The sequence below is a fragment of the Balaenoptera ricei genome, chromosome 20 (assembly GCF_028023285.1).
Source record: "Balaenoptera ricei isolate mBalRic1 chromosome 20, mBalRic1.hap2, whole genome shotgun sequence".
Taxonomy (NCBI): domain Eukaryota; kingdom Metazoa; phylum Chordata; class Mammalia; order Artiodactyla; family Balaenopteridae; genus Balaenoptera; species Balaenoptera ricei.
The window spans coordinates 49,887,605-49,913,661 of NC_082658.1; the positions used below are offsets into that span (position 1 = coordinate 49,887,605).

General features: G+C 52.7%; 1 protein-coding gene across 1 annotated transcript in view; it reads left to right on the forward strand.

Moving 5' to 3' along the window:
* NXN (nucleoredoxin) overlaps positions 1 to 25,991 on the forward strand; it is a 142,033-nt gene extending 116,042 nt beyond the window's left edge. The window contains exons 2-8 of the mRNA XM_059907190.1: positions 2,840 to 2,957; positions 4,635 to 4,768; positions 5,299 to 5,399; positions 7,022 to 7,128; positions 19,292 to 19,471; positions 21,254 to 21,378; positions 24,350 to 25,991. Coding sequence (XP_059763173.1) covers positions 2,840 to 2,957; positions 4,635 to 4,768; positions 5,299 to 5,399; positions 7,022 to 7,128; positions 19,292 to 19,471; positions 21,254 to 21,378; positions 24,350 to 24,532 — 948 coding nt within the window. The 3' untranslated portion in view covers positions 24,533 to 25,991. The remainder of the gene's footprint in view (positions 1 to 2,839; positions 2,958 to 4,634; positions 4,769 to 5,298; positions 5,400 to 7,021; positions 7,129 to 19,291; positions 19,472 to 21,253; positions 21,379 to 24,349) is intronic.
* The last annotated feature ends 66 nt before the right edge of the window (positions 25,992 to 26,057 follow it).

The following is a 26,057-nucleotide window of genomic DNA, read 5'->3' on the forward strand; positions in this document are numbered from 1 at the left end:
GTGGCCTACACTCTCCTCTCCAAAACACTATGCTCACCTGCCTATTGGGACACTGGAGTCTCCCTGTTTTCCTGTGTCACTCATCACTCCTCAGCCTGCTGTGGGTGGTACCCGGCTCTCCCCCAGGGTCCCTTTTCCTCTGTAGCCATGTCTTCTCCTTGGATGACCTCACCTGGTCATGCAAGGCTCTAGGATCCTCGCAGATACCAAAATTCGCGTATGCTCAAGTCCCTTATATAAAATCGCACGGTATTTGCATATAACCTATACACATCCTCCTGTACACTTCAGATCTTCTCTAGATTGCTTACAATACCTAATACAGTGTACATATAACGTAAATAGTTATACCTACAATGTAAACGCTATGTAAATAGTTGCCTGCGCTTGGCAAATTCAAGCTTTGCTTTTTAGAACTTTCTTGATAATTTTTCCCCCCGAATATTTTTGATCTGCGCTTGGTTGAATCCGCAGATGCAGGACCTGTGGATATGGAGGTCTGACTGTATGCTTAGAAGCAAAATTCTGTTATTTTTACACATCTACAGGGCCTTGAAGATCTGGTCCACGACTGCCCTTCTGACCTCATCGTGGCTCCCCTCCCTGACTGTCTGGCTGCGTCCACTATCACCTTCCCCATTCAGCCTCCCCCCATGTGCACGGGACTTGTTTCATGTCATTATTGGGGTCTGTGCTCAAATGCCATTTCTTCAAAGATGCCTTCCAGAGCACTCACTAAAACGTGTACCACTCCCCCCAGTGTGCCTTCACTCTTACCCTGCTCTGGCTTATTTTTATTGCTTACAAGGGCCTGAAATTATTTTTCTCTATATATTCTTGCTTATATTGTCTGTCTCTCCCACTAGAATAGAAGCTCTGCAAAGGCAGCCACGTCATCTGCCTTGTTCTTTCTTGTCCCTTGGGCTGGCACATAGTAGGTACTCAGTTAATATCTGTTGAATGAATTGCAGCACTTACCACTTGTAAAAAAAGTATCTTGGGAAAAACAGTGTATTTATAACAGTGAGATAGATGTGTATCTCCTAAACATCAGTAAGTAAAAGAAAGATAAGCAACAAAAATGAGCATCATTTTTTCCTATCAAATTGGGAAAACTAATGGTAGTGATAATGTTGGTGAGAGTACCAGGAAACGGGTGCTCTCATTTGCCATTGGTGGAATATAAAATTGTCTAAGCTTTCATAAGTGATGAGTCATGGGTTATTTTTATCTCAGTTTTGTGGTTTGCTATGTTTCCCATTTTTCCCAATAGTTACTTTCCCCCCCAGTAGTTACTTTTTAAATCAGAAAAATCTGATAATCCCCCCAGCCCCCCAACTTTTTTTTTTTTTTAACCTGGCTGGATCCTGGTACCAGCAAACTTGTAAAGCTAATCCCACTGGTAGGATGGTCTTGTTTTGTTGTTGAACCTCTTAAGAATGTTTAATCTGAATCCTGTATCGGGTTTCTCGGGAATAGTGCAAAATCGGTTACTGGAAACTTTATGGGCAGAGTCACCCTTGATCTGAGGTCCTGGCTGGTTTGGGGAGCCCAATGGAAACGTGAGGCTGGGAAAAACATGCAGCACTAAGGGGGGCCACCCAGTTAGAGGTGGGGGTCCCACAACCCTTCCTGCCAAGACCCAGGTCTCCATAGGCAGGGTAGGCCTCACATTTCTTGGCAGATACCCTGCCCAACTCCCTGGCTGCTTGGGACTGAGTTAAAAACAATGATCACAGCCACCCATGCCTTTTCCTCTGCTTTATGCAGCTGGATTTCTGATGCCTGTTTCCCTCGACACCTCCATACCCTATTGTGCCAGTGCCCACAGGGCCAGCCCCTCCTGTCTGGGCCCCAGGCCCCCGGAAGGGAGGCTCACAGCTGAATCACCAGTGGGCCATCCTGCAATCTCCCCTCGTTTCTTTCTTTTCTGGAGGTGCATTGGTAGTTCAACATTTCATTTCATGACGTCACTTTCTGGCCTTGGCAGCTCAGTTCCAGAGCTCTCAGCGGCCCACCTGAGCAGCACCACCCAGACGGCCGGGAGCTTACAAAGGAGCCAGCACACACTCGGCTCCTAGCCCTGGGCCGTCGCCTTCACGCTTTCTCAGCCTCGGCTCTCAGACCCTGGCCCTCTGACAGCTGGCGCAGCTGACTGCAGGAACCTGCCAAGGACTGGGGATTGTTTTAAGTGGCACAGGGAAATGCGGGTTGGGGCTGGCTGAGGATCGTGCTTCACAAGTGTTTGCAGGCCGAGTGGCACACACTTTTAGAGCAACTACCGATACTTCGGCGCATGGACCTGGTGAAGTGGGGAGAGGGGCCGATTTTAACTCTTGGTCATCTGTTGAATGCCCTTGTCCCTTCTCCCCTGGGGCCAAGGGGACACGACCGAACACCTGCCTGCTGATAGGGTGGAGAGGCACCAATAAAAAGCCTCCCTTCCTGCCTTAACTACCTGGTGGAGGTCTGACTGTATTTGAAAGATGCCTAATCCATCTTCATGTTCGTGCTTCTTAGAGACAGTGCCCACGGGGGAGGTAGGAGAGAAAAGCTCACCCAGGGCGAGTGTGATTCTCCGTCGGCCTCTGCTGCGACTTGAGCCTGGGTGTGGCTCTGACTTGGGGTCCGCTCCACTGTCTCAGGCTGCAGGGACAAGTGGGATTGTAGCTTCTCTTGTCCCTTTTGCCCAGCCAGCCCTGCTTTCAATCAGTAATTCATTTAATCTGTACTTTCGTGTTTTCCAGCCTGTCTACCCCTGAGGCCCAGGAGGCTCCGAAGAACTCTGCAATTAATCTGGTTTGGATTTAACCACCTTCTTTTACTTTTCTTCTTATAGCTTAAACTTTGGAACAAATATCGAATTTCCAACATTCCATCACTAATATTCTTAGACGCCACCACCGGGAAGGTCGTGTGCAGGAATGGGCTGCTGGTGATCCGCGATGACCCAGAGGGTAAGACCTTGCTTTGTCCACCCGTACTCCCTGCTCTACCCCCCTGCCCTGCCCTCCTCCCTGTTGGTAGAAAGTGTATAAAGGAAATATATGAGTGTGGGTTTATTTGGCTAGAGAATATTGTCTTGATGAAATTACAGTATTCTCCAGGTCATGGTTAAGATTTTTACAGAGATCAGAATGTCCCTCGTGGGGGCTTTTAATTCATGGGCCAGCGGAGATGGAATCTGAAAAAGGAAGTTTAGCTTTGAGGGCTGAGGAGGCCATTGAGAAGTGGCTTGAGCCCAGATTCCGACTCCTAGTGCTGTTTCAACGGCAGCTGTCACCTTCACAATCAGAGGCAGGCTGTGTGGTTTCGGGGTTTTTTTTCTCATTAAAATTTTACCGTAGCAAAGTCGAAATCCCTGCATTGCTCTGCTGGCCTGGCGGTGAGGGCCCCTCAGTTCTTGGTGCTGCTCAAGTCCTAAGCCTTGGTCTTGCTGACTGGCTGGGTGGCTGGCTGTGCCTGGGTGGCTCTCATCACCCTGCTCAGAGGCTGTCCAGGGCCTGTTTCTCTCCTTCCCTCAACCCCCGCCCCCCAACCCAGTGCACTGGAGTCATAAAAGTCATAAAAGTCATAAAAATGTTATAAGATCTTCTGTCCCTCACTTACTGAGCCAACTGGAGGATTCAACCCTGGTCACAAATTTTCCCAGTAAAAATTTCACCTGCTTCAAAGAATTGTCCTCAGTAAAAACCAGGGCAGGTAGAACCAAGTCTTTACCTTCTGAAATGTAAACACACACACACACACACACACACACACACACACACACACACAACACACACACACACACTCCACTCTGAAGTTTGTTAAAAACCCAGCTTCCCCACCTCCACCCCCAGAGATTTTTGAATCCATTTGTTTCAGGGTGGGCTTGGCCACCTGCTTTTTCAGCCAGGCTGTGCTTCTCCCTCCCATCCTCCACCCACCCCAGGCGATTTTGAGGCAGTGGTCCCTGGACCACCCTGTGAGAAAACACTGTTCTGTTGAGTGGGGGAGCATATCATTTGCTCTTCCTGCCTGGGGCTTACGTGTCACCAGAATGTCGACCATCTGGGTTGAGTGGTTTTACGCTTTCCTTTCAGTAGACTGAAATTCTCATCTCACTTGGTTCCCTGGGCCCCAACCCAGACCAGCTGAATCAGAATCTCTGGGGGTGGGGAATTTTATAATTCCCCAGCTGATTCTAAAATGCAGAGTTGAGAGCCACTGAGAGTCCAGGGTTGGAATTGAAGAAACTCACGGTTAATACCCGAGGCAGTGATTTCCCAACTGTCCCATCATCACAGTTACTTGGGGAGTCGTTTTGCTTTGTTTTGGACATGCATCTTCAGCCTTGCCCCTGAATCCTGAGACTGGGGGTGGGGGGTGACCTGGGCGTCTGTACTTTTCAAAAGCCCCCCAGGAGACGGGTCCTGTGGTCATCCAGGTTCAGGAACCATTGCCTTGAAGATAGGTAGGGCTCTGCCGTGGATGAGTCCTGCTTCTATGCCTGCTTTAGCTGCGGATCCTATGGATATGTTAAAAAATACTGTTTGGTGATAAAGTTGTCATGCTCTGCAGCCCTGAGGCCTTTTGGGTCAGAGGCCACGAGGAAGAGTCTTAACATTCTCGCTGTCTGTTGCCTGTTTCAGGTTTGGAATTCCCTTGGGGGCCTAAACCCTTCAGGGAAGTCATTGCAGGGCCCTTGCTTAGAAATAATGGGCAGTCCCTGGAGAGCAGCAGCCTGGAGGGGTCTCACGTGGGAGTCTATTTCTCTGCACACTGGGTGAGTGTTTGGTCCCTCTTTAGTCCAGACAGAAGGGAGCAGTGATGTCACCACCAGGACCAGCTGGGGTTGGCTTCTGGAGGTGTGACTGCTCAGGTGTCATTTCCCGACATTCTTGCCTTCTCCTGTGCCCAATGCATTGCTGGCATGCTGCACGTGCTTACTGTGATGAATGATATTAGCAGCAAGAAAATGACTTCTATGGACGGGCCTAAAAGGGTAGTCCTTCCCCCTAAAAAATAAATAAATAAAAAGAGGAGTGCTCCTAACCCATTCTGATGCGGCTCCTCATGGTCCCCGCGGGAGTTCGTTTTAACTGCTGCCTGCTGGCACCCAGGTGGATGGGGCAGGGCCTGTGTTGGATACGCGCCATCACGAGAGGCACATTGGTTTCTGCCTCTTCCATAAACTGGTAACGCGATCCAAATCCTGCCTGGGTGTTGCTGACCTGGCCTCTACGGGCAGGTGGCTGGGAATTGGGAAGGAGAAGGCACGGCGTGAGGCTGCAGGATCCCACTCGTGTCTTCCAGTGTCCACCGTGCCGAAGCCTCACCCGGGTCCTGGTGGAATCCTACCGGAAGATCAAGGAGGCAGGCCAGAAGTTCGAGATCATCTTTGTTAGTGCAGACAGGTAACGTGTGCTGGGGAGAGTGGCGGTGCATCTCCCCTTTTCTCTAGGTGGATGTCTCTTGCCATACACATCTCGCCTCTTTAGCTTAGCGCTTCGGGGATAGGGATCAAGGAAGACATATCTGGGATGATTGTCGGAGGGACAGATACATTTCATATTTACTCACGTAATTGTCTGAAGGGGAGCCAAGAAAAACCCGTCCTTGCTGTCAATATTAAGGGACATCCCAATTCTGGCCTGGGGCGTTTGAGATTAGGATGCATTTTTTTCTGATTAGTTCAGCTTTGTGGATGGTGGTGAAAGGATGTGGAGGGGGGAGGATGGAAAGAAAAGAGCCGGAGACTAATGGAATGTGACACCTATCCTAGCGGGCTCTGCAGTCATTTCTCTTAGTTCTGGCCACGTGCTTTTTCTAGGGGCTCTCCTCAAAACAAGAACAGACATTCTTCCTGGAGTATGTCAGGGCCTTTTAGCCTCAGTCTCCTCTGTTTCTTGCCCTCTTGCCGGCTTTACTCATCAGTGACCTTCCTTCATCTCAAAACTCCAGCCCCAGTTCCCGAGCCACCAGGTGTGCTGTTCACAGAAGGGTCTCTGAATGGCAACACACGGAGGGCCTTGTGTCCACTGTCGTACCCTTGATGTCTGCATGATGCTCAGTTTATTGGCCCGTGGGCCCCGCCCCCCTACGCCGCCGCCCCCCCCTCTCCCCGCCCCCCCCCCTCCCCGCCCCGGCATGTGAGTGGGGCAAGCCTGAAGGCATGCCACAGGGAGGAGTCACTTTTTTAAAGCTTTAAAAAACATCAACTTGGGAATTCCCTGGCGATCCAGTGGTTAGGACTCCGAGCTTTCACTACTGAGGGTGTGGGTTTGATCCCTGGTCGGGGAACCAAGATCCTGCAAGCCCCATGGCGCAGCCAAAATAAATAATAAAAAACATCAACTTTATTGAAGTACAATTTACATACAGTGAAATTCATACATTCTAGGTGTACAGTTCAATGAATTTTCACTAATGTATGTACCTGTGTCACCATCACAGTGAAGGTGTAGAACGTTCCCGTCAATTAAAAGAATCCCTCGTGCCTCTTCTCAGTTAATCCTCACCCCCAAATCCCAGCCCCACGGATCCCCGGATCTTCTTTCTATCACTTGATTAGATTTATCACTCCTAGAGTTTCTTAGACATGGAGTCGTAGGTATATGCTTGGTTAAGTGTCCTGTACGCATCACTGTTATGTGCACAGATTACAAACATTGCGGGGAATGTGGTGTCCGAACATCTAGACTCCTCATAAAAGTAGGACCTGTCAGTGTTGAGAAAGGAGAAGCTAAGCGAGAGTTGAATGTTTAGGATGCAGAGCAGCGGGATGGGGAAATGGCCTGGCGTTTCAGTGTGGCGTCCACCTGCCGTGTGGAGCTTTGCCGGGGGTGTGCACTGGAACGGGTAGGGCAGTGTCCTCCTTCCACCTGGTGTCCGAGGAGCACGATGATTAGAAGCCCTGGCATCTGTAGGGCCCCGGGCACGACTTGGTGGAAGGTGGGGAGGACCCAGTGGTGGTGCCTTGGGGGGTAATAGGGCTCTGTCTCCGTGTGTGTGTGTGTGTGTGTGTGTGTCTCTGTAGGTCAGAGGACTCATTCAAACAGTACTTCAGTGAGATGCCGTGGCTCGCCGTCCCCTACACCGACGAGGCCCGGCGGTCGCGCCTCAACCGGCTGTATGGAATCCAAGGTAGGCGTGCCCGACTCGTGGGCTCCTTGGAAACCTGCTCATCTGGGCTCACCACCTCTTTGGCTTTCCTTCTAGAGGGAAAAGAACATCTTTATTTCCATGAATGTTCACATTCCTTAGCATCTTAAAAATATGCGGTGGATTTAAGGTATGTAGATTATCCCTCATTAAAGCCATCTTTTTTTTTTTTAAAGTGCTTGTCCCGGTGAGACAGCTACTTCTCACCACCTGGCCTAGTGGGTTCTAATGTGGCTGGGCTATGGAGAACACCTGCCCAATGACTCGGCCAAAACCCTATCCCAAGGTTCTTTCTGTCAAACAGACCTGAGGGTGACCTTTGGTTCTGTTACTCAGGCTCTTTGAGCCTCGGTTTCCTCATCTGTAAAATGTGGATGATAAATGTGCCACAAAGAGTCTCTGGGAGCGTTAATAGGATAATGCAAATCCCATACTTCTCACGTTCCTGAAGTGTCATAGTGAAGGCTGAGGGGGTATTATTGCCTTTTAGGCAAGAAAATTGATTTCCTGAGAGTGTTGAAGACTTGGACCTGAAGTACTAATCATGGTGTTTTTCAGCAATAATGATGACTAGTGAGACAATCTGTGTTTTTATTCTTTATTATGTGAATACCTCCTTCCCAGCCTTCACCCAGCCAGGTTTTTTCTTGGTGGCCTATTAAGAGTTAAATTCATTCTCTTTGTATCAGCGGTACCAGATCCTGGTCAACCCTAGACAGATAACAGCTAATATTTGAGTTCTCAGTGTCTTGGTTTATAGGAATTGGAAAAAAAAAAGACAAATCAAGATCTACCCACCAACTCCACAGCTTGTGGGGGAACTCATCAGGTTCTTTAACCTTTTTTCTTCACCATGTAGAGTAAGCATTTGGCTTTGTCAGGAGCTAGTTTCAAAAAATTAATATTTCATTTAAAATTGGTGATTCTCAATTTCAAATGTGCCTAAGAATTCCCTGGGGATCTTGTGAAACTGCAGATTCGGATTCAGTGGTTCTGGGGTGTGGCTGAGATCCTGCATTTCCAGCAAGCCCCCAGGCGATGCCAGTGCTGCTGGCCAGGGGCCACACTTCGGGCACTGAGTCTAGGTCTAGTAATCCTTTGAGAATTTTGGAGCTTTATGCCTCCTACTAATAAAAAAGATGAAAGCAGTTTTCTTTCCAAACAGAAGTGGAGAGACATGACATGGCTTACTGGTCCAGAAGGACGGGTACCAAGTTGGTTAATTTAAAGGAGATGGCCCAGGAGTATCTCCTTCCAGCATTCTGCATGCAGAGAGCCTTAAAACATGTGTGCCTTGGGGTAGGGGCTGTATTGCTTGAGAAAATTGATGATCCTAGGCCAGTCGTACTAAACAGAGGGTTGAATTGCCACTTGGTGGGGATAAGTAAAACTTCATATCTCTCAATTCACTTATTCATTCATTCAACAAGTATTTGCTGAGGGTTTACCCCCCTACTGCTGACGGACCTTGAGCAAGTTACTTAACCTAACTTTTTTCAGTAAAATTGGGCAGTTTCACTGTTGGATACAGAGTAGGCACTTAATATTTAACTGACTGACTTAGGGGAAAAAAGGGAAATATTTGATTTTACAACCTAAAGAAGATAAACTTTTGGATGTCAAAAAGCTTACTAACAGAAAGGCAACTAACGATATTAATAACACATGTGGCAAAGAATCTATATCCTTCATAGAAAAAGAGCTCTTTCCAGATACCAGTCCAAAAAGAGAGATAGACAAACAATTTAGTTGAAAATATGTATAAGATATGAGGTGGGCAATTTACCTGATGCATATGGTCAGAATGGATAAGAAAAATATTCAGAATAATTTTCATTCATGATTTACAGATGAAAACACTGAACTTGTGTCTATCACATTTGCAAAGAAGTCTACTTTCCAAAAAAAGATAATCCCCAGTATAGGAAAGAGAGCAGGCTGCTAGTAGGAATCTAAATCAGGACAACGTTTCAAGGAGAGAAATTGGCAATGTACACCAGAGGCCTTAAAAATCTATAAAACCTTTAATTTCAGAATCCCACTTGTAGGAATTTATGTTCAGGAAATTACCCTCTAGCACCCAGCAAAAACTGAACTTCTTTTGCAGTTGGAGATGCATTTTTGTTTTTGCTTTCATCTTTCGTATACTTTGGATTTCATCACAGACCACAGTTCTTTCCTTGCTTTAGCCCCTAGAAAACTCAGAGCTGAATTTGTAACCACCTTTAGCAGTTTTACAAAGCTGACCATTTCTCTGCATGCCTTTGACCCTAGCTTTGTTTTCTCTTCCTTCCTTGTTTTCCTTTCAGTGGGATGTTTTCATCAATTTTTTATTGGATTATATCATGCACTTTTTAAGCAGCCTCAAATCCTTTTTGGAAAAAAGCTGGAGTAGATTTAAATGCATAGGATTCTATTTCTTGAGCTCCAACTAACCACCAATACTGTACACTGAGCTTGGTGGGGAATAAGAAACCAGAAGGGTGTCCCAGTGCTGCCCTTGAGTGGACAAGATGGGATTTACATTGGGAAATAACTACAGTAGGATGATATCTTTTGAAGAACTAAAAAGTGCTGGTCAAATAGGTGTCACTTTGTACAAGGGCTCAGAAGACTGAACTTGTCCCAGAGAGCAGAGCGGGTGCTGGGCTTCACTTGGCCATTCTGCTCGGTCAGGCAGCCTCTCTATATGGAGGCATCTTCTTTCCAAACACATGTCCTCAGTGAAGCACAGCCTTTTCCTCTCTGAGGAAGGGAGTTGCCCTTTCTTGGAGGTGGAGGCCAGTGAGGTGCAGGTCATATTCTGGTGGTCGATGCTAAGGCCCTGAGGTCACCTGAAAGTAATAAATTACCAAAGGACAGTCTATATCATGCATAGCCAGTTTGAGGGTGGGGGTTTCTACCCTCCCTGTGCTCTGTGAGATGCTTCTTGGGGCCCTTGTTGGCGGGGTAAGCACAGAATAGCAATCCCCTAAGGAGAAATCACAAGGCCTGCAAGATTCCACACAAGTTTTGGACACACAGCTGAGGCTAGAAGGTACCCTTCTGTCAGACATTGGCAGGACATGAAAAAATTAAATTGATCGTGGGACTTCCCTGGCGGTCCAGTGGTTAAGACTCCACGCTTCCACTTTAGGGGGTGTGGGTTCGATCCCTGGTCGGGGAACTTAAGATCCCGCATGCTGCATGGTGTGGCCAAAAAAAAAAAAAGGAAAAAAAATTAAACTGATTGTTTTCTGTCTGCCTTCAGAGAGCAGAGAAGGGAACTCTCCTTTGGATTCTCCAGCTATCAACATGTAAATAGTACAGCAGTAGGAGCCCTGGTTGCTAGGTGTGGCCCAGACAGCCAGGATGCGGGTGACCACAGATGAGCAGGAAGAGAATGGAGAGTTTTCAGAGATGCACTCATTTGGCTCAGTCTCTTAAGGCCTGGCAGTGTGAGGATGAGTACGTATGTGGTTCCCAGACTTCAAGGAGCCCTCAGCTGAGAGTCAGAGAGCTGATCTGAGAGGCCCTGTGCCCAGGCAAGCAGCGGGCGGGCAGGCACACAAAAGAACCCAGCTCTGGCCAGCAAGTGTCCTCTGCAGCCCAGCCCTGCACCTGGCCTGTCCCGCTGCTCCTTGTCTGCTGGCTCCACGGTGTACACTCCCTGCCATCTGTACTAGTCCCTCCTCAGCTTGGACCAGCCTGCTTTCCCAGCTCTCTGCCTCCTGCTTCCTCACTCTTGGGTTCTCTCCCTGGCACAGTGTTTTCTGCCAACTGCTCACTTGATCACTGACCTCTTTGGCTAAGCCTTAGGGGTCATTCCTGCAAGCAGCCTGTCAGACATTGCCGGCTGACCCTGATGTGTCTGTCCGCCTGTGAAACCAGAGATGCACTAAAGCACAGTGAAATGAGAGTGTGGAAGAGCCACACAGGATCCTTTTCAAGGCAGCATTTCATGAAGGGCACACAATGGAATAGTCTGAGTTCACGCGAGACTCTGGCTTGGAGCTCTTGAGCCCAGAAGGCTTCCTGGAGGAGGTGACTCTAGAGCAGGGCCTTACAGAATGGATGGGATTTAGGTAGAGGGTTTGAGACATTCCAGGGCAAAGGCCAGAGTAGGTTGTCCATGGTGTACTATAGGGCAGACTGGGTAATAAGGCTGATGATGCCACATCACAGAAGGCCTTGAGCACCAGGCTGTGGTCCTTGAACTTGGCGCTTTGGACTTTGGAGCTTTTTGAAAAATTTGATTAAGGGGAGATCAGTGCAGTAGTGACATTTAAGCTAGACTGGAAGAGAAATCCCAGAGGCATGTTATCCTCTGATATTTCTGATGGACTCACTGAGCTCCCACTGTAGCCAGACCTCAGGCTGTGGCTCACGACAGGCCTGCCTGTGGGGGGAGAGAGGCTGCTCCCTTGGGCTCTAGGGCAGGTGGCCCAGGCGGCCTCTGCCTCCTTGCAGCCTCACAGGGTACTTCAGCTTCATGGCATTTTTTGGGGTCCCCTGCGCATTAGTTGTTTGTAAGTTCTTTGGCAGCATTTTCCATTGATCTTACCAGTCAGCATCCCACTGCGTTTGACTACCAAAATATAAGGTAGAGAAAATCCACAGCCTGTTCTAGGGGGCGGGGTTGCTGAGAAGATGCCTCTGCAGCCTCGCACAGGCTGGACCGGGAGCAGGGTGCTGGGGGTGTGGAGCTGGGGGCCTGAGGTCCCGGGGCCATCACTTTCCTCCCTGTCGGCATCTCCCGCGGCCCAGACTCCTCCCCTGGGTGAGTGTCTCTCTCCTCAGCAGGCCTGCTTTCGTGGCGGTATGGCCGGCTCTCCTGAATTCCCTCAGTCTCCCTCCTGTCCACCATGAAGCATCTTTTACATCATCAGGTTCATAACTCACAGTGTCTGTGTGTCTCCCCATCCCCTTTCTTCTTTCTTGCTCAAATAGAGCTCCCGTGTCCTCTCCAGGTGCACCGCCCTCCCGGCACCTCCACATGTTCACCAACCTGGAAGCTCTCTGAACCCCATCATTTTGGGGCCTTTATGGAGGTTTCACTATGTAGGCATGAGTGGTTAAATCACTGGCCATTGGTGATGAACTCAACCTCCAGCCCTTCTCCCTTCCCCAGCTCTTGAGGTCAAGAGTGTGGAGCTGAATGTTCCAACCTTCTAACCACGTCTCTCTGGCGACCCAGACCCGTCATCTCGTGAGCATCCAAAAAGACACTCACTCTTACCACTTACATTCCAACAGTCTTGGAAGCTCTTGTGTCAGGATCTGGGACTAAGACCAAATATTATAACAAAAGATGTTCCTATCACCCCAATCATTCAGGAAATTATAGGGGTTTTAGGAGCTCTGTGCCAGGAGCTGGGGATGAAGGCCAAATATATACGCCTCATTATGTTACAGTATCACGATGTGCACGTACATACACTCCATACATATGCAGAGTCAGTGGAGGGTTCCACCGACTGTCTGGTCTTCTCCAAATCCCGCAGCGCTGTATCTGGGGGAGCTCATGCTCCCTGCTTGACTCTGTGTCCTGGTCTCTCACCCCACTTTCTGTCTCCTCCTGAACGTTTTGATGAGGGTGCTTTCACAGAGCAGTATGAGGTACCTTCCCCTGCCCGCACCCAAGCTGAGCCACCTCCACCTGGCCTGTCTTTGTGCCTTATAGCGCGCAAATGACTTGATCAGACCATATCGAGGCCCATGAGGGCAGAGCTCCTCTGTGTCACCTGGACAGGCTTGGGTGAAAGTGGGCGATGCAGAAGAACCCGGAATCCTCTGAGCATACTGGGAGCTGGGCTCAGAGCGCCCCCGGATTCTGAGTATCCCCCAGCATCCCGAGGAGCCCTTGCATAAGATGCTGCCACTTCGTTCAGGTGTCCATCCAGGTGGTGGTGGGAGAGTCTGGGTCTTGAGGCTGTGCCCTCCAGTCACCCCTTTCAGAGATGGCAGGACGCGCTGCAGGCCTTGAGGAGGCGTCTGCTCCCAGGCTGGTTGCTGGTCCCTCGGGTGCTCTGGCCTGAGCCCGGGCCGTGTTAGCTGGCAGTCTTCATGGGGCCGCTGGAGTTCACCAAAGCCTGGCATGTGGCCCCCGTCCACTTCCTTTGCCTTGGGGAGTAGCTGGGTTGGCCTCCCTCCTCTCAGCGCTTTGTGCAGACTGGGGAATTTGTAGCCCTATAAGCTGCTGACAAATGCCTTTCTAAGGAAAGGGTTTAGACGCACTTGGCAAAAGGCAGATCCCATTAGCAATTCTCTAATGCTGGCTGTTGGAGAATACCATGTTCTGCGCAGGGAGGCTCAGAGCCCCTTCTCTCCTGGGTTAGAGGCCCTCGCTGGCTTTGTTCCTCTCCCCCCCCACCCCCGCCCCCGCCTTTGGGGCCAGCAAACAGGGCCTGGGGTGGACGGAGGCCCTGCCACCAGGAGAGCAGCAGGGAAGACCAGGAGGCAGTTGTGTGAGGCCCGTCGCTCTCCCGGGATCTATTTATCTTCTGTTTCTCTGTTGCCCTCTTATTCCTCATCCTTATCCTCTGGCTTTTTCTTCTCCTCTTCCCTTTTCCCTGCCTTTCTTATCCACTTCCCGCCCTTCTCCTCTCTTTCCCTTCCTTTGCCCTCTTCCCTGCCCCTTTCACAAAATGGACTTGAGGCAGAGTCTCTTTATTTTCTATAGAAACGAAACATTCAGCCATTGTGTTTTTCAGTGAGTAGAGGGCGAGGGGCCGACGCTGGTGTTTTTTGTAGGCAAATCTCAGTATTTAAAGGGCTGGCGCAGGCTCTGTGGAGCTGGCCCCCTGGGCCTGGGGAGGGCGGCTGGGGGCTGTCTAGGGGCCTACAGAGCAGCCTCAGTGCTCTTCTCTGCTCATCTTGTTTCATTCTGAAAACATAAAAAAAGGAAAAACAGGAAAGGACAAAGAATAATGTAACAAACACCCATGTGGCCACCACCTAGAACTGACATCTTTGCCTGAGGTATTTATCAACGAATGGGAGCATTAAACACAGACCAAGTGGGGCTCCCTTTACTCCTCCGTGGAGCATTGCCCCTTCTTTCTCCCCAGTGGGGGAGAGCGGTGACACTATCATCCAGTCATTGTGAATATTCCTCATCTGTTTTCAGATGTTCACTGCGTCTCTGAATCCATGAGTAATGTATAGTCGTGCTGGGTGTGTTTTTAGAAGTGTACTTAAGTGCTGACATGCTGTAATATCATAATGCAGCTTGCTTTTCTCACTAAACATTATGTTTTTGAGACTTATCCCTGTTGATATTTACATCTGGTTTATTTCAGTGCCGTGAAGTGCTTTGTTGTACCACAGCCTGTTTATCAGTTCCACTGTCAGTGGATACTTGGTCATTTCTGGCTTTTCTGTATTACAAGAACGCTGCCATTTTAAATGTCTTCTTTGGGACTTCCTGGCTGTCCAGTGGTTAAGACTCTGAGCCTCCACTGCAGGGGGCTCGGGTTCAATCCCTGGTCCGGGAACTAAGATCCCGCATGCCACGTGGCACGGTCAAAAAAAAAAAAAGTCTTCTTTGTGCTTCCTGATGCGGGCCTTCTGGCCGAGTTCAAGTGGGCCCAGACTCATCCCTTTGACTTCCTTTGGGTTTCTCTGCGCTTCACCACTCAAACCAGCTGCCTTCTTCCTTTCCTTAACTCTCCCAGCAGGGGAAGGTTTGGGGGAGTAGGAGGGGGAGGAAAAGAGGGATGTGCTGAACGGAACTGGGGTTGATGTTGCCAAGGCATGGTCTGTATTTGTCATCCCACCCCTGCTGCCCTATGGTTCCTGTTTGATTTTTATTTAATGTTAGTGCATTCATCATAATACCATTTAACAAAACTTAAATATGTATCTATTTCACCCACATTCCTGCCTTCCTAGCACAACTGTTTTCACTTTTCTGAGTCCTTTTGGTCTCTGTCTTCAAGCATATTTCTACATAGTTGTAACTGTACACATAGCACTGTGTATTCTGCATTTTCAACTCATCCATGTATTACAAACATTTCCATACTGCTACAGTGTTCATGATGACCATTTATTTCCGTGATCACGTAACCACTTGCCCTGCCACGTGCCCTAACCCACTCTTCCGGTCTTGGGGTCTGCTTTTCCTCCCCTTTCTCTTCCCCACTGCCAGCAATCTTTGCGATCACACTGCCATCTAGAAGCAGAGAAACAAAGTTGGGTTACGGCCCTGACCAGGTCCTCTCCCACCCCCAGGTGCTGCCCCAGACCCACCACCTCCTTTGAAACTCCCTCTTTCCTTGGTGATAGGAAAGCAACCAAACGCAACTGTGGGACAGTCTCCGTGCACGTGGCTTTTTTTTTTTTTTTCCGGCCGCATTGGGTCTTCGTTGCTGTGTGCGGGCTTTCTCTCGTTGCGGCGAGCAGGGGCTACTCTGTGCATGGGCTTCTCATTGCGGTGGCTTCTCTAGTTGCGGAGCACGGGCTCTAGGCGTGCGGGCTTCAGTAGTTGTGGCGCATGGGCTCAGTAGTTGTGGCTCGCGGGCTCTAGAGCGCAGGCTCAGTAGTTGTGGTGCATGGGCTTAGTTGCTCCGCGGCATGTGGGATCTTCCCAGACCAGGGCTCGAACCCGTGTCCCCTTCATTGGCAGGTGGATACTTAACCACTGCACCACCAGGGAAGTCCCGCACGTGGCTTTGAGATGGTTTTAAATACTCACAAATCGGCTCCTCCCAGGAGGAAACAGTATGGAGCCGGCTTCTTAGGCCTTGTTCCTTCTTCTCTAGGTTTTCGGGGAGATGCTGAAGGGGATTCTGAGGCGCTGCTGTGGCCCACCCAAGCTCCCCTGGGCGGGGGCCTGGGGCTGAAGCCCTCTCTAGGAGCATAGAGTGTGTGTTCTACTCGCAGAGGTTAAGCTTGGGGTGGTGCGAGCGAGAGAAAACCAACCGCATACGTGGCCGCATTATACCGTCCCTGGAACCCTCCCTGTGGTGTTGACATCGCCTCGGTGATCTGTTTCTTTAGCGAACTCCCTCCAGCCAGCGTGAAGGTTTCTGTTTATCTCACTAGAGCAAGGCACCAGTCTTCTGTCCCTTCTCACAAGCCAAATGATCAACTTAGGGATGATTAAAAAAAATAATGATGAACTTATTTATAATAAGAGCTAATATTTACAGAGTACTTACTGTGTGCCAGATGGTCTGCTCGAAAGCATCTTCTACTTGTCATTTTACTTCCAGCTCCCAAGTAAGACAGGAAACTATCACTACCCCCATTTGACGGTGTGGAATTGAGGCTCTGAGCAGTTAAGTGACTTTCCTGGATCTTCCTTAGAATTCTTACTGTACTCTTCCTCCAACCATTCCAGCCATCCCAGCTGGGAAACGACATGTTCAAGAGAAGCAGAGACGAACTGCTCCCTTTTCATTCCCTTCAGTGAAGCCCCTTGCTGGGGTGGCAGTTATTTTGTACAAAGGCATTGATTAGAAATTTTCCATTCCCTTTAAGTTTCCCATAAGAGGCTCTGCCCTATTTTCGCCTTAGAAGTCTCTGCTTCGGGGAACCTGCTTCAAGGGAGGTGGGGAGCAGGAAAGGCCTGATGGGGCGGGGGGCGGGCGAGAAAGGGGAGAGGTGTCATATCTCAGCCTCCCTCCCCAGAGCCTCAGAGAAGAGGGAGGTGGGTGGTGCAGAAAGTGTGGGCGCAGGGCCTGCCCTGCCCAGCTCCTCCTTGGGGATGAGAGTCCCCAGCCCGGGGCTGTGAGAGCCCCCACCACTGGCCGGACTGGTGGAAAGAGCGGCAGCTTTTCCAGCAGGCAGACCAGGCTTCCTGTCCCACCGTGGCCACTTACTGGCCAGACGACCTTAGGTAGGCAACTTGAACATCTGCAGAAGGAGGATAATCGTACTTCCAGGAGTGAGTGAGGTCCCACGCCCCGTGCGGAGCACAGAGCAGATGCCCAGAGAGCAAGCTTCCTTCTCTCACCCACTGGTTCATCTCTGGAGGAACATACACACTTAGGGCTCCGAGGCCGAGCTCACCCAAGATCCGGTGATGGGAAGGCGGCCTGGCCCGATGCTTGTTGATTCTCTTTCTCTGTCCGTGTGCCGGAAATGGGCTTCTCTTGGTTGAAGTCTGTGGTCATTGTACCGAGTCGCTTTCTGTTTACACTCCACAGTCACATGCACCTCATCATCTTGGGCTCGAAGCACCAAATACAAGGGGGACTTCGTTTTCGCGTAGCCGTCGGGGAGGAGTGGGGAGACCCGGGGCCCAGGGGAGCTGTTTCTCTGTTGACTTGGCGAGGACTCCACAGCAGCCAGCTGGGGGCTTGTGTCCCTGCCCTGCCGTCCTGGTCCCCACCAGCAATGACTGGAGAGAGGCTGCAGCCGTGGTAACAAAGAAGCCCCTTAGAGTAGTCACTTGGAGAAACCGAGGCACCAAACCAGGAAGTGAGCTTCTTTGCCTTTGGATTTTACTTCTCCTGCCTTCTCTGTCCGTCCTCTGTGCCTGCTTGCCCTCCACAGACCAACTCAGCATCCCACGTCTGGGCTACAAACAGGCCTGCCGCAGTGTCTAATCATAGCAGCGGGCAGGCCCCGGTTTAACCCAGCACTTGAAATCGCCCAGTTTCAGAAACTGATTAAAGAACTTTGCCAAGGCATTTTTGAGATGAGGCATGGCGCTGGGGAGGCATTTGTCTGCAGCTGGTCAGCCTGTCGTGTCCTGGGCCCCAGCCCCAGGCTCCCTTCGGGCTTCTGACTCAAGCCCAGCCTGACCCTGGTTGGGGACACACCTGATGTGAGCCCCAGGCCTCTGGGGGATGACATGCCGTTGTGAGGATGAGGCTGGAAATGCCCCGAGTCCCTTGTACTCTGACACACAACTCAGGAGGCCCGGGCAGCTCTGGGCGCATCCTGAAAGCCCCTGAGTGTGCCGGCTGTGGCCACGTGCGTTTGTATGTGATGTGTGTTGTGGGAAAGGCAGTCCCCAGAGTCTGTTTCTCTCTGGACCTGTTCCCCGACATGCCAAGCCACTCCTTCTAATAGGCGTGGACATAATAGACTCGTTTTTCCTTTTGCAGACAGGCTCACCACTGCATGCCCGCTGCCCCAGCCACCATGCAGGTCATAACACCAGGGCTGTATTTCTGGTACCTCAGCATCGCCCCCCGTGGCGAAGTAAAATGTCAGCGGAGCAAATTACCGACTGAATGCTGTGGAATCTATAAATATTAAATTGCTCTGGCTTTCCCTGGCCCATATAAAATTAAAGCTCCAGTCAGCTCCAGAGGGGAGGCAGCTGGTTAGTGCAAGGGGGGAGGGGACCAACTGCCAGTGGAGAGACAAGTGTCCCCAGAGGGCAGGGCCGAGTCTGCCTCTGTGGGCTGTGGGTGCTGGCTGGAGGAGAAGCAGCGGGGAATGGGGTACAAAGAACAGGGAGGTGGAAAACTCACACGCGACTGTAACCCGGGAGGGATCTCCTGTGATTTTCCACTGGAGGCTTTATGGTCAGAGGTGGGCTGTGGTTCGCGGGGCGCTTTGTGTTGCGTTTCTTGCCCCGGCCCAGGACTCTAACGTGAGGGCGACGGCACTGCCGTCAGCACGTTCCCTCCAGGGACTGCCCCCCTCAGGGCGAATGCTGGGACCTCCCCCAGCAGCAGGGCTGGAGGTGGCGGCCAGCTGTCCTCCTCCTGCCCTCCTGCCCCTGGCAGCCCCTGTCCCAGGCTCCTCCCCGCAACAGGCCCCCTGTGCTCGCACGGGTGGGGCCCTCCCGCCCTTGACCTGTGCTGGACTGCATTGCAGGGGAGCGGGTGTTCACACCACCTCATGAGGTCTAGACCCCCTGCAGGTATGGGAGCAGCTCCTGCTTCTTGGGGATCTCTCTAGGACTTCTCCTCTGCTTCTATGTGCCAAGCCCCCGTGCTGAGCTCTGAAACGCACAGCCTTGTTGATCTTTACGTGGCGGTGGGATAAGGTGGGAGCTGCAGTGCATTCACCAGGAGGCGGGGGGCGGGGGAGTGACTTGCTTAGGCTCCCGTGGAGAAGTTACCTGCCAACCCAGGGGGGCTCCCTGGCTCTTCAGAGGCTGAGCCCAGCGTCCATCCCAGGGCTCTCCGGCTGAATTGTGTCCTAGGGGGCCGTCCCGTGGACTGTGGGTCCGTGGCCAATCTCGCGCCCTCTCTTGCAGGCATCCCCACCCTCATTGTGCTGGACCCACAGGGGGAGGTGATCACGCGGCAGGGGCGGGTGGAGGTGCTGAACGACGAGGACTGCAGGGGCTTCCCGTGGCACCCCAAGCCCGTGCTGGAGCTCTCCGACTCCAACGCCGTGCAGCTCAACGAGGGCCCCTGCCTCGTCCTTTTTGTAGGTATGAAGCTCAGCGGGAGCCCCAGGGTGAGACGGGATGGGCAGAGCTCACTGGGTGGGGGTCGGGGAAGTCTGTCCCTGCACCTTCTTTCTGTCGCCAGCAACGCAGAGCCTGGGCCTTTGTCTCCGCGGCTGCCGTGCTTCTGACCCCAGTGATTTATTCGTGGTTCTCCCCTGTGGGCGGTGGTGTTCTGGGCGCTGCTGCTGTGCTTTCCTTCCTAGCTGCTCCCGGCTGCCAGCTGGGAAGAAGAGGTCAGCCCGAGAGGAAGCCCTCGGCCCCGTGATGAACAGACCCATTGTTGGGGGCCGGGCTGCAGCACAGCAGCTGTGGGGGGCTGGGCCCCTTAGGCCAAGGCTCATCCCAGCTGCTGCCGCCGCTCACCTGTGCTCTGCGGAGCTGCCCCAGGGTGGCTGGAGCAGGGCCCGGCCTCGGGCGGCATCTCCGGGGCTGAGAGCCTCTCAGTCTCCCCGCCTCTCCCACTCTGGCTTTCAGTGGGTGACAGCAGGAGGACACAGAACACCCACTCCAGGCTCCCTGCAGGCCCATGGGGTGACCCTGGTTCCTTCTGCAAACGGAGCAACTGCTGGCCAAGGGCCACCTTGCCCTCTGCCTTGGGACTTGTTGCTTGGTTCCAACTTAAAGTAAATCTGAATAGCGGAATCATGGCTGAGCTGCTGCCATATGCACCACAGTGAGGGGGCTGGAGAATGCAGGCAGCATCCGACCCCCATTCTCTGGAAGTCTGGTTTGGGGGCCCCCAGGTGGGGAGCCAACATGCGGACTTGAGGGAATCCTTAAGCAAACTGACTTGCAGGCTGGCCCTGTGCTTGGAGGACAGAGGAGGCCCTGGGAGGGGACGGCCTTGGGGGACCATTCACCTTGGGGCTTTCCTAGGCAGGCTCACACGCCCACATCCTGGGGCCTGGGAAGCAATTCTGAACTGAGGGGCCGTAGGGAACCTCACTGGCCATTTGCAGATGTGGAAATAGGGTCCCAGGGAGGCAAAGCGAGTTCCCAGCATCACGGAGCTAATTAAATGTGGATGTAGAGTGTGTGGTGCCGAGCCTGCGCACTGGGCCTCCCCGGCGATGTGGCACTTCTGGGTGAAGGTCCTGTGCGGGCACCTGTTTCCACCCACCCCCGGTCTGCGCTCGCTCTCGGTTTCAGCGTTCAGCAGGAGTGAGCTGCTCCCATGCTGCTGTTTCACTGGAGGCAGGAGATGCCCAGAGGGGGCTCTCCCCTGCAGTCAGCCTGTCCCTTCCCAGCCAAGTCCCGCTGCCAGATGTGAAGTTGCCAGTGCCCTGCTGCCTCCCAACCGCCACCAAAGCTGCTGATCAGACCACAGTCCTGACCCACCACCACCAGTTCTGCCATTTCCATTAGGAAGTCAGAGATCCGCGGTCACGGCATCTCATTGTGTGATTGTGAGAAAAACTGCCGGGACCTCAGGTCCTGGCTTAGGGGAGGCTCAGCTTCCAAGGTGGGTTTGTGAAGAGCTCAGTGAACAGAATTGCATCTGCCTGGGCATTAGCGCTACTTGGTGAAGCGAGTTCTTCCTGGGGGCATGGTTCAGGACAGCCTGTGTGTGAGAGCAGCGAGCAAGCTGGCCTATGCCTGGGGACGCACGCTTCTGCACCCAGGAGGCGAGGCTGGTGTCCCAGGAGAGGCTTCTCTTCCATTCAGGGGCTGCTCAGATGGGCAAGTCAGGCCCTGGACCCAGGCACCACTCCATCTTGACTGACAAGCCAGTGCGTCTTTGTGTCTTTCTCTCCCCTGTCACAGATTCTGAGGATGACGGGGAGTCCGAGGCGGCCAAGCAGCTGATCCAGCCCATAGCTGAGAAGATCATCGCCAAGTACAAAGCCAAAGAGGAGGAGGCGCCACTTCTGTTCTTTGTGGCGGGGGAGGTGAGTGCTGCTGTGGCCTGGCCCCCGGGGCTGGCTCAGCTGGCTGGCTTTTAGAACACCAGTGATACAGCCCTTGGGGATGTCTGAAGGGGGTCTGGGGTGACCGTGCTTCCAGAAGACTCCACAAACAAATGTAGCATAAAAAGATGTCAAGGAAAACCAATTCTGGCGCCTGCCGCCTCCTTCTTGCCATCTCTCACACAGCAGCCTCAGGGCCGCAGGAGGCCCTCTCACGACAGTCATCCCCCTCCCCCCCCCCCCCCCCCCCCGCCCCTTGCACCCAGGCTACGCCCACCCCGGCTGCTGGGGAGCCACAAAGATCGCGATCGACACTTACTCCCTCTGGGCTGGGTCCAAACCAAACTCTTGGTGCTTTACAGAGTGTCTTCTCGGTTAGTGCCCTCCCCCAGCCCGCAGCGGGGCCTTTTCCCATCACGGGATGCCGGTGGGGATCCGACCACCACTCCGACCTGCAATTACTCCTCCAGCCCAGGGAGGGTGCTGACGTTCCTGGCATCCGTGTCTCTCCCACCCCAGGCCTGTCCCTGGAGGGCCTTCAGCTGGGCTGGACCGAGCATAAGGCTCTCCACCACCGGGGGTGGGGGAGGGGGAGGGACGAAGGGCGGGCCTTAAGCTGGGCCGCCTCCCGCGAGGTCTGGGAGCCTGGGTCCCGCACACGTGGAATCTGCTAGATGGCCGCAGCCACGCCCCCTCGGTCCCCACCCCGGAGCCACCCTCCGCGCATGCGCCGCTGCCTCCCTTTACCGGGGCACCGGCCTAAGCCAGTTATTGACAGATACACGTTTTGAAGCCCCCCTGCCCTCCTTGCTCCCATCTGTACCTCCAGTTGGTCAGAGCCCCCTGCTCATGTCACGCTGTGTTTGGATCCCAGGGGATGGCGCGGCGGCGCGACACCCTGAACCACCCATTCATCACCTCAATAGCTGCCCCTGCTCTGCGGGCCCCTGGAAGGCAGCTGAAGCCACCGTGCCCAGCCGTGGGGTGGAGGGAACAAAGCAGGTTCACAGGGCCCTGCCTTGGGGGTCCCCAGCCCGCTCCACACAAAGCACAAATGGAAGCCGCTCTGAATGTATTAAACTCTAACCCCTTTCGAACGGCTCGGAGAGAAAAGATGGGCGCAGAAGAGAAAGGGCTGAGCCGGGGCGGGGGCAGGGCTGGAGGGCTCCGGTGGCCGCGTTACAAACGTGGCTGAAAAGGAGCAGTGGCAGGTTTCCTATAGGCCAGGCCCCAAGCGAGGTGCCCCACCTGCACCGCCCACGTGCTCCTCACCTCGTGGGCAGGGAACATCATCGCTACCGTCTCACAGACGAGGAGAGTGAGGCTGAGAGAGGCTGAGACCGCTCCGAGTCCGGCCCGGGCGGGCTGTGCGTGCTGGCTGGCTCTCACGCTCGCGGAGCCCCACGTGAGCCATTACTGAATCCGTTTCACAGGTTTTAGGAGACCTGGGCTCCGAGAAGTTTCTTGCCAAAGGCCTGCATTAAGTGGGTGGCAGAGAGAGGAGTGAACGTGAGATGAGGAGTGACTCCAGAAGCAGTGCTCTCGCTCCCTCCGTCCGTGCGGGTCTGGCAGACGGGCCGCCCAGCCTGGACCAGGAGGTTGGGCAGAGGCCCAGGGGCATCCGCTGCTCCAGCTCTCCCACCCACCACCAGGCCTTCCCCTGCTCTGCACCTCGGCTCCTGGCCTTGGCAGCTCTCTTGGTCCAGTTCTCTGACCTCAGAAGCAAGGCAGCCAGGAAGGCGCACAGGGCGCTGGAACGTCAGGCACCAACTGGGGGCCTCTGAGCCCTGGACTTAGGACCTTCACATTCCCCCAGGGCTGAGTGGGCCTCGGCTTTGTCTTGATCCTCTCCTCTCCCGCAGGCAGAAGTTGCCCCTTCTGAAGGCTTAACAGACGTAAAAATTCATCTCCCTGTGTTTGCTCCCGGGAAAGTGGATGTATGGTATTTGTCCAGGTGTCTCCCCTCTGTTTATCGTGAAGATTGTTTATTAACCCAAATGGAGGCCCTGAGTTGGGTGAACGCTGCCAGAGATGCTGAATCACCCGGCATTGCTGGGAAGTGCATGCTCTTTATAGGGTGGGGGAAAAAAAGACAATCACTAATCGTCTTTCCTAAAGAACTGCCCTTTCAGAAAGAAATGTTTTTTGTCTCAGAAACCGGTGAGCCTCCTCACCAGCATTTAAGGCCAGGAATACCCTGAGCCCTTTTTCGGCAGGGCGACTCAGGTCTTTTCATTCAGTGGAGAATTTTGCACATTTTATGGTAAGACAACCTGGGGATGGGTATAGAGAGTCCATTTCCTGTATCAGCAGCGTGAAAGGTAATCTCAGATGGTTGCTCCCTTACAAATCTTTCTCCTTGTCTTTGGATTTCTCTTTGCTTTTATACTTAATAAAGCTACATCTGATACTAGGGAAATTCCTCAGGACCGTCACTGGGAACGTATGATAAATACAGCGACCCGTGTAAACTTCAGTAGCACTTCAGGGGCCCCGGCTTCTGAACTGGCGGTGTAACTCCTGCCCCCGCTGCAGCTGTGGGGCTGGGGGTAGTGGGCTGTTTTTTTAAAAACATTCTGAAGTTGAAGTCCAGATTGGCCTGGGCCCACAGTGGGGCTGCAGATAATTGAGAGTTGGTTGCAAAAGTAAGTAATCAAAGGACATCCCATTTTCACAAGTTAAAGTTGCTTTCGTGCTAATAAAAAAAGATGACTTGCTTGGGGTTTGGGGTGATGCAGAGAGAGAATTTTGTGAACCAGGCTCCCCCTCCCCCTGGCAGGGCAGGGTCCCCTGCTCCCCGTTCTGAGAGCCCATCTTTCCTGGAGGCCGGCCGCTCTCCAGGATGATGGGGTGGTTCCATTCCTAGGCCGTCTGGGGGGAGTCCGGGCCCAGGGGACTCTCTACCCTCTTTCTTGAAAACTTACTGGTTTTCTTTCCCTCTGGTGACTTCCAGGATGACATGACCGACTCCCTGCGAGATTACACCAACCTGCCCGAGGCTGCCCCTTTGCTCACCATTCTGGACATGTCAGCCCGGGCCAAGTACGTGATGGACGTGGAGGAGATCACCCCTGCCATTGTGGAGGCCTTTGTGAATGACTTCCTAGCAGAAAAGCTCAAACCAGAGCCCATCTAGTCGGGCTCCAGCTTCCCGGGATGTTATTTAAAACTCATTCTTCTCCTCCCCCTCCCCCGCCCTTCCCTCCACCCTTGGACTTTTCCAGGGTGTCCCGAATCACACAACCCAAGTGTCCAACCTCTCTGTGGTGCCTTGTTTTCTGCATTAACTCCTCAGCTAGCACCCTAGGGTGCACATCCTCTCCAGCAGCAGAAGAACCTCCGTGTTTGGAGACTCTGCTTGGGATTCGCGGGGCTGGCATAACCCGGCCCGAACTGGGACTGCAGCGTTCTCTTGGTCCCTAGCTCTTGGTGAGGTATTTGCCAGGGTGTTCTTCTGTCAAGTGGGCACCAAGGGACAGAGCATCGGTGCTCTGGCTCTGCCTTAGGTGCCAGCACGTACGTGCAGAGCCCGAGGGTTCAGAGGCACACGCGCGGCGGGTGGAGCAGGGAGAGGGCGGCGGCCGCGGAGGCCTCCGTGCAGAGCTGCTGGCGAGGACGTCCTTTCCTAAGTGACTTGGTCTGTCTTGGTCTGAGGGAAAAACACCAGCTTGTCAGCCGGTTCTTGGGCAGGGGCTCTCCAGCCCTCAAAGGAAGTTTGTGTTCTTTTCTTGTGAGGAAGAGAGTAGCTACGGTAATGATTCACGTAATAATTGCTTACTTTGATGGAGCGCCTCCCATGTGATAAGGAGCTGCTCATTCCTTCCTTCTAGCTCTTTCTTCCTTGATCTTGACCTTCTCCCAGTTTCTACCTTCTCAGATGAACGGCCCCTACAATCTTGGAATGTTGTTACTAAGTTCTCCCCCTTGGACATCTTCCCAAGAAGATGCGGTGGCCCTGTGTTCCCGGAGGGGCACCACTCACCAGCGCAGACCTGACTCAGCCCGGCTCTGGGCCTGGGGCTGCTGGAGCTCTGCTGAGGTGCCCTTGCCCACCCTTGGTTACCCCTGCATTCCCTTTTCTTCTCAAAGCAGAACTTAAAAGAGACAAAAAAATTACCAGAAGCCTAGCTTTTTCCTAAGAACCTGCAGAAAGGGCTGTGCCCTGAGGTGGGAGTGCAGACCAAAGACAGGTCAGCTAAGAGTAGGCCCTGGGTCCGCTCTGCTGGGCCCAGCTCAGCTCCTTGTTTGGGCTGAACTGACCACAGAAAGGAAGCTAACAGCTGTGCTCTTAGGATTTGGGATGGAAGGCTTTGCGTAGGGCCTCACAGGGTTTCAGCCTATCTCAGTCAGGAGTCAGGGCCTTTAAAATAATCTCAGGCCTCACCCCTGGCTCCACTCACAGCCAATCAAGACCATTTATTTGGAAAACCCAGCCCCCTCCAATTAGCTGTTGACACCATCGCTCCTTGCTGAGTGGGATTGTTGATTTGTAGTTCAGAGGTACAAATTTAGTTGGTAATTAGACTGTTACTGTTACCAGCCTGAAATGCAGTCACCTAGTAAGAAATAAAACAGGCATCTCTGGACGTTATCAACCACTTGGCCATTCCTGTCCTTCATAACAAAAATCTTTTGGCTTGTGCTGTGCTCCATGGGGTGGG